Source organism: Arachis stenosperma, chromosome 9 (genome assembly GCF_014773155.1).
Source record: "Arachis stenosperma cultivar V10309 chromosome 9, arast.V10309.gnm1.PFL2, whole genome shotgun sequence".
NCBI classification, from domain to species: Eukaryota; Viridiplantae; Streptophyta; class Magnoliopsida; order Fabales; family Fabaceae; genus Arachis; species Arachis stenosperma.
Window position 1 is genome coordinate 146,404,218 of NC_080385.1, and position 15,382 is coordinate 146,419,599.

The 15,382-nt window shown below is 34.8% G+C and overlaps 2 protein-coding genes across 4 annotated transcripts; one reads left to right on the forward strand and one right to left on the reverse strand.

The window, feature by feature from the left end:
- Positions 1-600: 600 nt before the first annotated feature.
- LOC130950729 (uncharacterized) lies at positions 601-4,693 on the reverse strand. The gene is made up of 6 exons (XM_057879290.1): positions 4,326-4,693; positions 3,162-3,650; positions 2,377-2,598; positions 2,226-2,298; positions 1,607-1,714; positions 601-1,266 (listed from the first exon to the last, which is right to left on the reverse strand). Exons 1-6 carry the CDS (start codon positions 4,440-4,442, stop codon positions 899-901), a joined length of 1,377 nt encoding a protein of 458 aa, XP_057735273.1. The 5' UTR covers positions 4,443-4,693; the 3' UTR covers positions 601-898.
- Positions 4,694-11,726: 7,033 nt separating this feature from the next.
- LOC130951430 (vacuolar protein sorting-associated protein 41 homolog) lies at positions 11,727-14,592 on the forward strand. 3 transcript variants are annotated; one of them, XM_057880076.1, is made up of 7 exons: positions 11,727-11,767; positions 12,526-12,629; positions 12,705-12,798; positions 12,904-13,059; positions 13,366-13,431; positions 13,968-14,045; positions 14,347-14,592. In XM_057880076.1, the coding sequence occupies exons 3-7, from the start codon at positions 12,757-12,759 to the stop codon at positions 14,362-14,364; spliced, it is 360 nt and encodes a 119-aa protein (XP_057736059.1). In that variant the 5' UTR covers positions 11,727-11,767; positions 12,526-12,629; positions 12,705-12,756; the 3' UTR covers positions 14,365-14,592. The 3 variants fall into 3 exon arrangements, with proteins under 3 accessions (XP_057736059.1, XP_057736058.1, XP_057736060.1); XM_057880075.1 differs by having other exon boundaries at positions 13,972-14,045; XM_057880077.1 differs by having other exon boundaries at positions 13,984-14,045.
- Positions 14,593-15,382: the final 790 nt, after the last annotated feature.

Below are 15,382 nucleotides of genomic sequence, written 5' to 3' on the forward strand. Positions count from 1 at the left end.
AAACGAAAAAATACTTCTTGAAAAATTATAAAGCTGTGCCAAAATAAACCAAAAGACGGGTAAGAAAAATGAATGATATCTAATGTTACAATTCTTCAAAGATTTAAGTCAAACATTTTAATGGGCAATTTCCACAAACAGATTGTGTTGAGTAAGATTGTATTCCCTTGTCCTAATTGTTAAAAAAGTTACATTTCAATCTTGTTTGATTTTTATATAATCTGGTTTTGGGTTCCATTAGTTTGAAGGAACACAAATATAGTTTGAACATGAGTATATTAAATATATTAAATTTTTAATACACGATTATACACAATTTTAAAATACATAGTATCTATTTAAGCAAAAATTGAGATGGCCTACGATTTTTTGAATAAATCAATAACATTAAACACAAAATGAAATTAAATTAAATGTTAAAAATATTTTTTTTTAAAAAATTGTAAATATTTCAGACAAATTATACTTGACCCTTGTTCATTTATCTCCAACTCCATTAGGGTGTAGACATTATTAAATTTTAATACAAAAACAATTATCAAATAAGAAAGATTTTGACTTAATCAAATGGTATTGCAATATTTTTTAATAATGCATTACTTTAGGGAAAATATAATAAAATAAAATCAATAAGAAAATGATATCTGATATCTGATGTATGCTCCTACAACAGAGGCCGAGATGGCCTATGATTTTTCACAAATATTACTACAAATTACAAAATGCTTCAATGGCATACATATCCTCCCCTCATCAATTGAAGTCATTTCCACACACATTTAATTTACAAAATTCAGGATTCATATAATCCTCAACCTTATACTCATTCATCAGAGGCACAATGGCTGCTACCAAATATATTTACCATAATTTTAGTTTCCTTTCCCTTCTTAGCATCTCAATCATCTGAGCTGTATTCACTAGATTCTGGCATCAAGGGAACGGCAGCGCAGCAGAAAGATTCCTTGTCCTTAAGGAGTAAACAACTGCCATCTGAGTTCCATTTCAGGTCTGTTATAGCAAATTGGGATATGGGGACATGGACACAGTAGGCACCAGAGGGTGTCCACATGTACAAGTGTGTGCTTCCGGTGCAAAAAACAAGGCGAGTGCATGATGGATCCCAGGCTGCTGCTTTGATAGGGTCTTTCTGCACTAATATTGAGGCGAGTTCGAGATGTCGAATGTCCCATATCCAAAGTACTGTAGGCATGCTGTCGTTGCGAGTACATATGTATTGGCTATCGTTACTCCATGACAGTAAACCTGCAAGACAAATGAATGTGTTTGGCTGTTTAGTTGTGCTGGTAGTGGTATCTTACAAGGGCCATGATTAAAAAGTAGGGGGAAAAATTCAATAAATTGAGAGAATCCATATGATTTTGATTTTGTCCAATAATCAAATTTGGAAAGGAAACGGAATCCATATGATTCCACTAACTTTTCTTTTTGTTCATAGGTCTGTTAAACAAACTATGCAGCCAAAAATTTGATGTATACAGAGAATCCACATCAACTTCAAAAAATTCTGTAGTTTCTTTTTACATATTGAATTTTGCAACGAAGAAAGCTCTGGCATTTGAAAAATTGGAGAAGCATAGCTTACCTATTCCTTGTTTGGGATTAGGTTTGTCAGCAGGAGGCTTCTGGAATGGTAAACTGATAGGAACTTCCATAACCTCATACCTTACTCTAAAGGGTTCTTCGGGAGCATCTGGTTGGAAAATTATGAGAGGAAAAAATGATTGTGAGGAGAAAAAAATGAAAGAAAACATCCCATGACAAAACTAATTAACAGGGAAAGTTACATATATATATGAAATAAATGTTAATTGAACATCAATTTGCAAGTCCAAACAGCATATGCTTGTTCAACTAGAAATACAACAAATTAAGCATTGTCTTACTAAGTGGGGTCAGCTTTCATAGAGCAAGCCATGCCATAATACTTTATCATGAATTTTAGTAACGAAAAACTTCTATCTGACTTCTTAAAGCTCCTAGAGGAACTCTACTGGCTCAAAAATTATTCCTCAACAGAAGTTAAGGACATAGGAAGATAGAAGAAAAACCTTTGGAGTCTGAATCAAGCACAACTATTTTGGAATGACTTCATGGCATGGATTCAAGAGTTTACTGCTTACAGTATTTTAGCAAACAATAAATAAAATAAATCTATGCATAATAAAGTAAATAAAATTAAAAAATAGAGCAATTATATTTACCATTGTTTCCTTGGGAAAAATCATCACTCAAACACAGTTCAGACATATCAAGGTGCAGTGGCTCATCTACTTCCTGCAAGTTCAGGTACAAGGTAAAGAAATTTCTCATAAACTAGCATATAAACATGAGTATAGTTGGAAAAGGGAATACTTTGAAGACAGCTGCATAACAAGGGGCTCGGAGAGTATATGGGTGCATAAACTCTGCAAATGTCTTCCAAGTTAGATGATTCAAGACCCGCAGCATCTGGTCATAACTACCCACTGCAAGAAATTGACCAGAAGGAGACCATGACACAGTTTTAACACCCAATCCACTTTCATATGCTTGATACTTGGAAAGGCATCTTCCGTCTGGAGAATAGATTAGAACCTATGTCAAACAAAACTGACTAAGTTTTTGGAGAAGGCAACTATATAATAAATCAATAAAATTAACTTCATATGAAAGCAAAACAGCAAGCTATAGCTGACATGAAAGTAGATATGCAACACCAACACATGATATGCTGCCATGCTTGGAACTTTGATTTTAAAATGCAAGTACAATTTGGCTACATGTTGCTAATCAAACATCAATTCTATAATTCAATCTTAGTAGGGTTTATATGTACTCACATTCATGAGGAGATGTCAAAAAACAAATAGTCAAGTTATCAAGAAGACAACTCTGGAAGATGTAAATACACATTGTGTTTCAACCTATGAATGACTACTATTCAATGTCCCCCTGCGGAGAAACATATTGTTCTTATCATTATTGGAAACTAGATATGGGGACCCGTGAGTGTTTCTTGAATTCACGAACTTGGTTGAAGTAATTAGTCTTTAAAATCACACCATTTATTTTTCATCTAAAAGAACTAAAAACTTCAGAATACCAAATTTCAGAGGCTAGTGTTTGAAAGAAAAATATGAAAAGACAACGGAGGTTACCTTGTATTCAAGTGGCGAATCCCATATCACAATAGCACTATCATCTGGTGACCATTCAATGTCAGCCAAGTCTACTGTGTCAACTGCAAAACTGCCCATGATTTCCCAATTGTGACAAGATAACAGATTTATATAATCCTTGCAATCACGCCTTGTGCAAATTGCTGCAAATTTCCCATCTCTAGTGAAAGAAACTCCCTTGGAAGCGTGCTTTGGCCACTGCACATGAACACAGGCTGTGTTTACCAAAGACCAAACTGTCAAACGCAACTGGAAATCTGACGTAGTGAGTATGTGGCGACTATCTGGGCTCCATCTAGCATAAGCAATACCTGCAGGACCTTCATCTATTTTGCATGTCCATTCGGGTTGGGTCAGTGACCAAGCTTGTATCATCGGTCTCTTATACAGACCACAAAGAATGTATTCAGAATCAAGGGCCCATTCGATATAGCTAATCTTGTCCAAGCAGGAAAACAGCTGCACAACCTGAATGATCCAAAAAGAATTATCAGAAACCAAGAACTAAAAGCAGAATATTAGAACCAATCATCTTAGTCAATGTGCCATATACGACATACTATATGTGATCCACCGTTGAAGTTTACATTTAAACAAGCATCTTAGTTTATCCTATTGCTTTTATTGACATAAAGCTCAAGATATTCAGAACCGAAGTTCATCAATTCGATCTTAGAAATTCAATGCAAAAACCAGAACATCACAATCAAGAGTTAATGTATATAGAAACCATGTTCCATAGGCTAAATCAAACCATTTTAATTCCCTACAAATCTATATATCTGAGAACTGGGAACAACCCAACTTTGTTTCTCTATTGAATCCAATTACCACAGCAACGTCCTAATTTCTTTCAGAGAAAATAATCTAGATCCCTTAATCCTCTTCGCTTGACACTCAAGCTGAAAATCTCAACACACACTAGCAGAAATCACAGATAGGGAAACCTAAATGCAACTCGACATTCCCAAAAGATCATCTAAACCCCCACATTGTTGCACCCGATGAAGTCACAGCTCACAAAAGAAGCCAAACCCACAAAACAAAATCAAAGATTTTAGAATGCTGACACAAATTCACAATAAAAAAGACAAAAAAAATGAATGAATGAAATTGAGGTGATGGAGTGAGTGTTCGGAAGACCTTGAAAGAGAGAGTATCCCGAATGACGAGGCGGTAATCGACGGCGACGGCGATGAATCGAGCATTGGGAGAGAAACAACAAGGACCCGTTTGCTTGTAAGATTCAGTGAACTCCATGGATCCGCCAATGAAGAACAACAAGGAACCAACTATTCCATAAGGGGAGAGATATGGCGGTAATGCAATTCTGAAAGCGGAACTGTACCAATTGATTGCGATAGAAACTCAGCAGACACTAGATCTGGATTTTGGAACCGTGATCAGAAAATGGTGTCTTTCTTTTCAGAAGAAAATATTTTCAAATTTTCACCCCCTTTTTTTTTCAAATTTCAGAGTTTATTATGGAGATGAATTTACCTACATTTGAACTTTGAATATGAAAGGAGGACATAGGCAATTAAAAAAGTAATTAAAGAATGCTAATGGTCAATTCCTTTATATCTTGAAGAGATTTTTTATTATAAAATAGAGTAAAGTATTGTTTTTGTCCCCAACGTTTGGGGTAAATCTCAAAATTGTCCCTAACGTTTCAATTGTCCTATTTACGTCCCTAACGTTTTTAAATTGACTCAATGTTGTCCTGCCATTAGAGATCCGTTAATAAAATTAACGGCGGGACAAAATTGAGACGATTTTTAAAGTTAGGGACGTAAATAGGACTAAAACGTTGAGGACAAAAACGATACATAGAAATAAATTTTAATTTTATTTTTCAATAATATCAATTTTTTACTGTACATAGTATTAATTATTTTTAATCATATTTACACTTAATCACCTTATTTTCATTTTAAATAAATTAATTTTTTTTATAATTTTACGCTTAAAGTAATATAATTTTTTCTAAATAAATAAATTTTATACTTTCATTCTAAATAAATAATGTAATTTTACTTTCATTACTTAATCACATTACTTATATTTTTTTTATAGTTTTACACTTTCATTCTAATCACATTACATTATTTATTTAGAATAAAAGTGTAAAATTTATTTATTTATAAAAAAATACATTACTTTAAGTGTAAAATTAAAAAAATAAATTTATTTAGAATAAAAATAAGGTGATTAAGTATAAATATGATTAAAAATAATTGAATACTATGTACAGTAAAAATTGATATTATTGAAGAATAAAATTAAAATTTATTTCTATGTATCGTTTTTGTCCCCAACGTTTTAGTCCTATTTACGTCCCTAACGTTTCAAAATCGTCTCAATTTTGTCCCGCCGTTAATTTTATTAACGGATCCCTAACGGTAGGACAACATTGAGTCAATTTTAAAACGTTAGGAACGTAAATAGGACGATTGAAACGTTAGGGACAATTTTGAGATTTACCCCAAACGTTGGGGACAAAAACAATACTTTACTCTATAAAATAAAAAAAATAATTCTTATAACGAATTGAAACATCTTTATTTTTTTTTAATATCTATTTGTTTTTTAGGAATTTTCATGAAGTTTGTCCAATTACCCAAATTTTCGATAAATGGCTTGAAAATATACAAAATTCATCTAAGTTTTAGACAAATTTGATGTTATTTTCGATGTTCAAACTTATCTCCAATTTTTTTTATAAATATCGTTGAGTGAGAAGCTTACTTAAGTATAAAAAAATACATTCACTTCTTATTCTATTCTTTAAAATGTCTGAAATATTATTGTTATTGATTTATTTTGATGAAAAAATAGTATATGATGAAAATAGAATTGTTCTATTTAGTTATGCTCAACCCATCTTTTTATATATGTTAGTTGAAGTGAGATGTCTAACAATATTAAAAAATTTTATAGTGTACATCATTGATCAACAACATAAAGAGAGCGAAAAAATCTATTATAGATATTCAATAAAGTTGATGATATTTTCTTTTACAAAAGATATAATCTTATTATTCATAGTATGTATTTAATTATTTTTATTATTTTGTGTTTCATAGATGATACTTTTTATTATTATTTTATTATATTATTATCAATTTTAATAAGATTTTGTGTGATTTAAGTCTGGGTTAGGTAACTCCGCCTATGTTACACTTGCGGTACATAGTCGGTCTCAAACTCGGATAAAGGAGGAGGGTTATGTTAGGTCTTCGACAACTAACATAAAAATATAGTCGAACCCCATGACATGAATCAAAGACATTATTGCGCTAAAGCTAGGTCGTTACCCAGAAACAACGCGTTGTATGGCTCGAGTACGGTGTCAAATGAGTAAGAGCCGCTGCATCGGTGCCCGGATGTAGTGTTAAATGAGCAGGGGTTCTCGCGTATTCGTGAACGGACGAGGGTAAATAAGCTAGTTCACAAAGTAAAAGGTAAAGGTCGGAGCGACAGAATATTGAGATTTAGGACATGGAACATAGGCACTCTAACAGAAAAATTCATGGAGGTGGTGGACACCATGACAAGGAGAAAGATTAACATTATGTGCCTACAAGAAACAAAATAGGTTGGTGCGAAGATTAGGGAGTTGGATACTTCTGGTTTCAAACTTTGGTATACAGAAAAAGTGAAGAATAGGAATGGGGTTGGAATAATTGTAGATAAGTAGTGGAAGAAGGACGTAGTGGATGTCAAGAGGGTAAGAGATCGGATCATCTTTATCAAACTTGTGGTGGAGGGAGGTGCTTTCCATGTGATTAGCGCCTATGCACCGCAAGTGGGTTCGGACGAACAACACAAGATAAGGTTTTGGGAAGATCAAGAGAGTTTGGTTCAAGACATACCTTTGGGAGATAAGATTTTTTTAGGAGGAGATTTAAATGGCCATGTTGGGAGAGAAGTGACTGGATATGGGAGTATTCACGGAGGCCATGGTTTCGGAGTGATAAATGTCGAGGGTAAAACTATTTTAGACTTTTTCTCAACCTTTGATCTTCTCATCACAACTACATATTTTAAAAAGAGAGACGAACATCTTATAACCTATAAGAGTGACATGACAAGCTCTCAAATTGACTTCTTCTTGTTGAGGAGAGTCGACCAAAAATTTTGCATTAATTGTAAAATTATCCCGAGAGAGAGTTTGACAACACAACATAGGGTGCTTGTCATGGATTTTTGCGTTGAGCAAAGTTGAGGAAAATATATCATATGAAGAACCCAAGGACGAGGTGGTGGCGGATGAAAGGTGAGGAACAAAAAAGCTTCTTAAGACGAGTAGAAGAAGAGGCAAAGTGGGATGGGAATGGAAGCGCGGAAGAGATGTGGAGGGAGATGGCAGAAGTTATTAGAAGAACAGCAAAAGAAAGATTTGGTGAATCTAAAGGAATAGGACCAAGAGACAAGGAGTCTTGGTGGTGGAATGCGAGTGTACAAGATAAGATAAAGATAAAAAGGGAGTGCTTTAAAGAGTGGTCTTTATACCGCAACGCAGATAACTGAGAAAAATATAAGGCGGCTAAGAAAGAGACAAAAGTGGCTGTAAGTGAAGTAAGAACAAGAGCATATGAGGGTCTCTACCAGTCTTTGGGCACGAAAGAAGGAGAAAAAGGTATATATAGAATTGCAAAGAGCCATGAAAGAAGAACGAGAGATTTGAATCAGGTTAAGTGCATAAAGGATAAGGATGGAGAGGTGTTGGCTCAAGAGGAGAAGATTAATGAAAGGTGAAAGATCTATTTCTACGAGTTATTTAATGAGGGACAGAAGACTCTTCCGAGCCTTGGTCGGTTATGCACAAGGGAAGAAGAACAAAACTTTGACTACTATCGAAGGATCCGAGACTTCGAGGTAAAAGAGGCTCTAAAGCAGATGAAAAATGGCAGGGCAGTAGGACCTGATAATATCCCGATTGAGGTTTGGAAGGGTCTTGGAGAAAAAGGCATCAACTGGTTAACCAAGCTTTTTAATGAGATTTTAATGTCAAAGAAGATGCTTAATGAGTGGAGAAATAGCACCTTGGTACCTATCTACAAGAATAAGAGGGATATACAAAGTTGCAAAAACTATAGAGGGATCAAGCTTATGAGTCATACCATGAAGTTATGGGAAAGGGTGATAGAACAGAGGTTGAGAAAAGAGACACAAGTAACAGAGAACCAATTTGGATTTATGTCAGGCAGATCTACCACTATAGCGATATACCTATTAAGAAGGATGATGGAGAGGTATCGTAGTAATAAAAGGGATCTACATATGGTGTTTATTGATTTGGAAAAATCATATGATAGAGTACCAAGGGAGGTCATATGGAAGGTTTTAGAAAAGAGAAGAGAAAGGATCGCATATATTCGTGCAATTAAAGACATGTATGATGAGGCCACAACTAGTGTGAAGACTCAAGGTGGTATGACAGAGGAATTTTTCATTGGTATAGGATTACACCAGGGATCATTCTTAAGTCTATACCTTTTCACATTAGTCTTAGAAGTACTCACAGAGCACATCCAAGAGCCTGTGCCATGGTGCATGATTTTGCCAATGATATCGTCCTTATGGGAGAATCAAGGGAAGACCTAAATAAGAAGTTGGAGTTATGGAGAGAAGCTCTAGAAGTGTATGGTCTGCGCATAAGCCGTAGCAAGATGGAATATATGGAATGTAAGTTCAGTCTGAGAAGGGAAAACCCTAATATAGAGGTGAAGATTGGAGAAAATATCCTACGAAAAGTTAAAAGTTTTAAGTATCTTGGGTGCATCATACAGGACAATGAAGAGATTGAAGAGGATGTAAATCATAGGATCCAAGCAGGTTGGTCAAAATGGCGGAGTGCATCTGGTTTTATATGCGACAAAAAAGTGCCTTTAAAACTTAAAGGTAAATTTTATCGCACCGCTATAAGACCGGCTTTGTTTTATGGTACGGAGTGTTGGGCAGCTAAAGGGGAGGACGAACGTAAGCTGATTATGGCAGAGATGAAGATGTTGAGATGGATGAGTGGTCATACGCAATTAGATAAAATAAGGAACGAAGATATAAGAGAGAGAGTTGGAGTAGCACCCACTGTAGAAAAGATGGTTGAATCGCGTCTCAGGTGGTTTGGTCATGTGAGAAGAAGACCGATAGTACATCCAGTCAGGAGGGTGAATGAGATGGAAGATGGACAAGGGGCGAAAGGCAGAGGAAGACCTAAGAAGGCCATCCATGAGGTGGTCAAACGAGATCTACTTGTAAACAGTCTCTCTACAGGCATGATACATGATAGAGAATAATGGCGTCGTTTGATTCATGTAGCCGACCCCATTTAATGGGACAAGGCTTTGTTGTTGATCGTTGGTAAGTATGGGTTAGGTGATGACAAGAACATACGTTTAATTAGGAGTTAGCACAATCGTTAGATAAATGTATAGCACAATCGTTAGATAAATGTATACTTCTTGGAGTTATTTATTTTTTTAGTCGGCCTATGGGGAAGGATTCTATTGATATTGGTGATGATACTCCTTAAGTGGGACAACTATAACAAATATTAGAACTTTAGAAGATTTATGGTTGACCTAAACATATCATCCGAAGGTAGTCAATAGGGGTCAAATACTAAGAATTCTGATGATGAAATATTGCAAGCAGATTTTGAAAGCCATGAGGGTTCTGCGATTAAAGACCCAACGACAGATTCTTGTCAAGTTGGCAGATTCCTATTAAGTTAACCCTGTATCTGATGGTAAAGAAGTAAATGTTGAACCGATGAATATTCCTAATGATGAGGAGAAAAAGAATAACTACTTCACAGACTTACAACCTGCTATTTCCGATCGTACAATCATTTCCCTCATTTTTTCACATTAAATCTCGAAGCAATGAAATTGAGGTTCAAACTAAAAAGTCATACTTATATAAAATTGAGACCCCGACAAATAATACAAATTTTAAACACATAAAAGACATAAAGTAGATGTTATACCAATTGTTCAAATCTGCCAACATTATGGTCACACTACAAGAAAAATACCCATTCAGCCACACTTTTTTTAAGCTACATTTGAAAAGCGTAGCCTATTTATAGAATAGGCTACGCTTTTTTCCGTGTTGCCTTTTTATATGAGAAAAGGATACACAATTGTGGCATCATTTAAAAAGTGTAGCCTTAGGTATTTTAGAAATCACTTATAAAGCGTAGCCGTAGGTTAATATTTATAAGTTCACTTTTTGTATCAAAGGAGACGCTTTTAGAGAGTAGCCTATTCATTAAGTTTTAGGTGCGTTTTAAAAGTGATGCCTAATGTATGAGACCAAATCCTAACACTTAGATAAATTTTTATTCCTCTTTCAATTCTCTCCAAAAGCACACACGCACACAGCACCTTCAATTGGAGGAACCCTCACCTTCGCCAATCCTTTGGCACACAATCCTCACCTTCCCCATTCTCACCTTCAACACACATCACCTACGACACTCATCACCTTCGCCTTCTCACCGTCGCTGTTGACCGTCGCCACCCAGTCACCACTCACCACATGGCTGCGCCACTCACCAGTCACCAGCTCACCACTCACAAGCTCACACTCTCATCCTCACTCACACACACACAAAAGAGGGAAAAATCAGAAAAGGGGAGAACGGGAAGAAGAAGAGAAGAAGAGAGGAGAGGGGAAGGAAGGAGAGGACGACGCCGGCTAGGGCTCTACTGCGCGGACCATCGTCGTTGCGTGCGCTGACCGTCGCCTCGCATTGCCATCTCGTGCACTCACCGTCGCCGCTCAGCATCATCGTCGCATGTGCTCACTGTCGCTGCTCAGCATCGTCGTCGTCGCTCAGCATCGTCATCGCCGCTCACCTGAGAAGGTATATATCAATTTTCAGTTTGTTCTGTGAAATTTGGGAGGTTTTGGGTTCCAATTTTAGGGTTTTTAATTAGGGGTTGTAGCTTCTGGATATGACACTGATAGGAATTGGGGGTTTTACTGCATGAATGGTTTTAGCTTCCTGGTAGCCGAGAAGCATGTAGCGCAGAGCACTCGACTCCTCAACTAATGAAGAGTCCTTGATCAAATTCTTGATCTCCTTCACAACATCCAAGTAATCTGAATACGATAACCACAATCCATTAGTGGAAATTCTTCAGCTTTATCACAACAACACAAATTCAGCATTTTCTATATTGGGAGAGAATCACACAGAACAGAGGAATCGAGGCAGAGCACCTGAAAAGAAAATAGGAGAAGTGCATGTAGAACGTGTGGTTAAGACAGCATACTTGTGCTCTCCATAGGAGGAAGGGTAAGAGAAGAGAGGATCCTGAATTGGATCCAAAGGGGAAGATCTGAATAAGCATTTGGATTGAGAGAGAATGGTGTAGAGAGCGAGGAAAAGAGTTGTGAAGAGGTATACCAGAGAAAAACAGAGGAGCTTGGATTGGAAGATTAGAGGTTTGGTAGTGGTAAAGCCATTTTTGATGTGTTTTGATGTGAGAATGCAGACAGTAACTTGTGTCTTTGCTAGCTGCGAGCCTCCCAGACAATGCTACTTTCTTCTTGACCTATGTGGCTCTCAAGTAAGATAATATTTCATATTTCATTTATTTATTTACTATTATTCTTCTGGTAATGCTGATTAAGTCTGTTTGTTATATATGCTATTAATGCAAACTTGATTTACAAATGGTGTTTCCATGATCTTGTTAGTTATCATCTTCTTATGAAGTTGGGTTGTGCATATGATTTAATGTTCAACCAAATTAAATGACTTCTATTCTGTTTGTTAGATTTTTTGTTGGCTATGGTCTTGAGCTGTCCCGATTATAATAATTACTTGATGAGGTAGAGATTTTTCAAGTCTTTTTATAATAATAAAAGTTGGATGTGTAAAAATGTAGAATAACATAGAACATAACTGGAATAAGGACATACATATATGCTGCTGAAGGCACTTGTTTATGTTGATTGCATGTATCTGAAGGTTCTTCAAATGTTCTGTTTGTCAGTAAATCTTTTACTTTACATAATTTATTTTGCTCCCAATAACACTACATAATATTATACACTCAAGATGCAAGCTCAAAAGAAAATGAAATGCAATCTCTATATCTGCCCATTTAGTTAATTAACATTGCATGTATAAAATTGATTTCTTTAATATTGAAGCTTGATTGGTGTTCTATTTTTCATCTCATTTTAATATTTGTTTCTATAGAAAAGCCATACCATATCATGTATTACATGTCTTGGTCAATGAATTGTTACCTTCTGCAGAATTTGCTCATTTTTTAGCTAATTAAGACTTATATTTTCATTTTTACTACTATCTTTGCAGGTACGATCGAGGTACCTAGATCATTTGATTGTGGAATGAAAATATGGTAAAGCAGCTTCTCTATGTCCCAATTTGCTGCGAGGATCAGCTTCAGCATGGGAGAGGTACTGCATGGCATTAGTAGTTTTGTTTGCAGTTTGTGATTTGTTATTCAGTTACTGATGGAATGTATTCGACAGATGGGTATTTCACTTTGCCCACCTCCGTCAACTTCCTGTTTTGGTTCCTTACATGCCAACAGAAAACCCTAGACTACGTGATACTGCTTATGAGGTAGGCTAAAACAAAGCAGTCTCTTTCAAAACTGATGTGCTTACGTGGTATCTGTTTTGAACTGATGTGGGACCAAAAACTTTGATTTTGATTTTGGTTCTACAGGTTGCCCTTGTGGCATTGGCTACAAATCCATCTTATCATAAGGATCTCTTGTTCACTGTGAAATCATGGCCATCTGTAATTTATTCTGCATTACCTGTAATTTCAGCCATCGAACCTCAGCTCAATACTTCATCCATGACCAATTCGCTCAAGGAGGTTAGCCTGATTATTATATTTTTCTTCTTTGAATCTTTTTTACCATTTTGGACATTAACTTGTACTTGTTCTTTGTCAGGCATTGGCAGAGTTGTATGTTATTGCTGGGCAATATGATAAAGCATTTTCATTTTATGCTGATGTACATTTTCTGATTAATTTTTCCAGTGTTCAGGCAGCTATTAAATTAATTAAATATCATTCAAATGCTTTGATAGTAGGATAAATAGTCTTTAGTCTATTTTGTTTTGACTGTTAATTCACTTCCCTTTTCTTTTTTCTTTTTCTTTTATTTGAAATTTTCAGCTTATGAAACCAGAACTCTTTGATTTCATTGATAAATATAACCTACAAGATTCAATCCATGAAAAGGTAAAATTATACTTTGTAGCAATTGATATTCAAATTTCATGTTTTTATATGATTTTGTGGTATTCTCTAATGTGCAAAATCATATTTCTCATCTTTGTTGGCATTCTATTGCAGCATCTGATGAGTTTCATTTACAAGCTTCGTGTAACATATTAGAATCTTGAGCAAACATGTTTTCAATAGTTGTGGATTGAGATTGAACATTTCTTAGACATTTATAGGGTTAAAAAAGTAGATTGATCTTCTTCTTGAAGATGGACATATTTTCATGTTCTATCTTGTTTTTGTTCTCATTAACTGATAATCCAGCTACTTCTACTTCATTATGTGCTTCAATTGTAATACCATACCCATATTCATATACTATATGCATTTCGGTGATGGGCTTTTCCCCATTTATCTTCAAATAGTGCCTGGTTGTTATGATATTTGTTTTGTGCTGCTTAACATCAATAATGGTTTGTATTTGCTGAATGCAATTAAAAGTTACTGTTTATGACATTCAATAATCTGGTTTTTTGGTCTTATGTGCATAGCTAGAACTCTATGCAGATTATGATCCAAAGATGCTGCTACCTTTTCTACATAGCAGTCAGCACTATACTCTTGAGAAGGTTTGTCCCTATATCTAATTTAAGTGTGAAAGTCTGGTTAATTAGTGCATGAAAAATGCTATAGGGACATATCAGGATTGTGTTAAAGGAAATGGAAGAAAGAAACACCTGTACATTTTCATGGTTTGAATGAAACAAGATAATACATAATTCCTTGAATTCACCTCTTCTGCCGTGACCATGTTATTTTTTTTAGTATATGCTTTCTTGGTTTACTATGACTACGTGTTCGATTTAATTTTTATAACTACAAATGTCATTATGAATATTTTTTTAACAACTTTTCTATATAATTATGCAGGGTAACAATGAAGATTAAGCAATGAAGATTAAGCTGACTATTATTGTGGTTTATTGGCTAAGATAGAGTGCTATTTAGAATCTTTACATGTATGGTTGACTAATGATTTTTATTAGAAGATACTTTTATTGGATAAGTGATATTATGGTTTTGATATGGCTATGCTTATTTTAGTTTGAGTTGTATGAATTTTTACAGTTAACTTCATTCTAGTACTTTTGGATCAATGTTATAAATATATTTTGGTTAGAGACAATTTTTATTATATAAAGAAATTATTTAGTATAATTATGTATTTATTTTTATTTTGTAATATTCAACTCATTTATACATGTAATCATATTAATTATTATGTTGTATTAATAATTATTAGATATATATATATATATATATATATATATATATATATATATATATATATATATATATATATATATATATATATATATATATACAGAAAAAAAGACTTAAGGCTACACTTATATACAGTAGCTATAGTATACAAAAAAAAAAAAGAGGGACCTAAGGCTACGCTTATAAAAAGTAGTTATAGTATACAATGTGGCTATGCTTTACAAGTGATGCAGTAGCGTTGAAAAGCGTAGCCTATTCTGGAAGAATGAAAGCTGAAAAGCGTAGCCTTTGGTCCTGGACAGCATCACTTGAAAAGCGTAGCCTATTCCCAAACGGCAAAAGCGTAGCCTTTGGTGCAGAAAAGCGTAGCCTTTGAGAATAGGCAACGGCCGAATAGGAATCACCTCTAAAAGCGTAGCCGTAGCCCAAAAAGCGTAGCCGTAGCCTAAGGATCATTTTTTTTTTACTTTTGGCTACACTTTTCAAGTGTACCTGAATGGGTGTTTTTCTTGTAGTGTCAACTTGATTTAATCTACACAAGGTGTCCTTGTAGCCTAACAAATTTTTCACCATTAAACTATGCTAAAATAACATAAATTAAAATAAAATTGAATAAATATAATAAAATGATTTAAAACGAACTAATTTTTTATTAATTATAACAACAATTAAAGCAAACTAA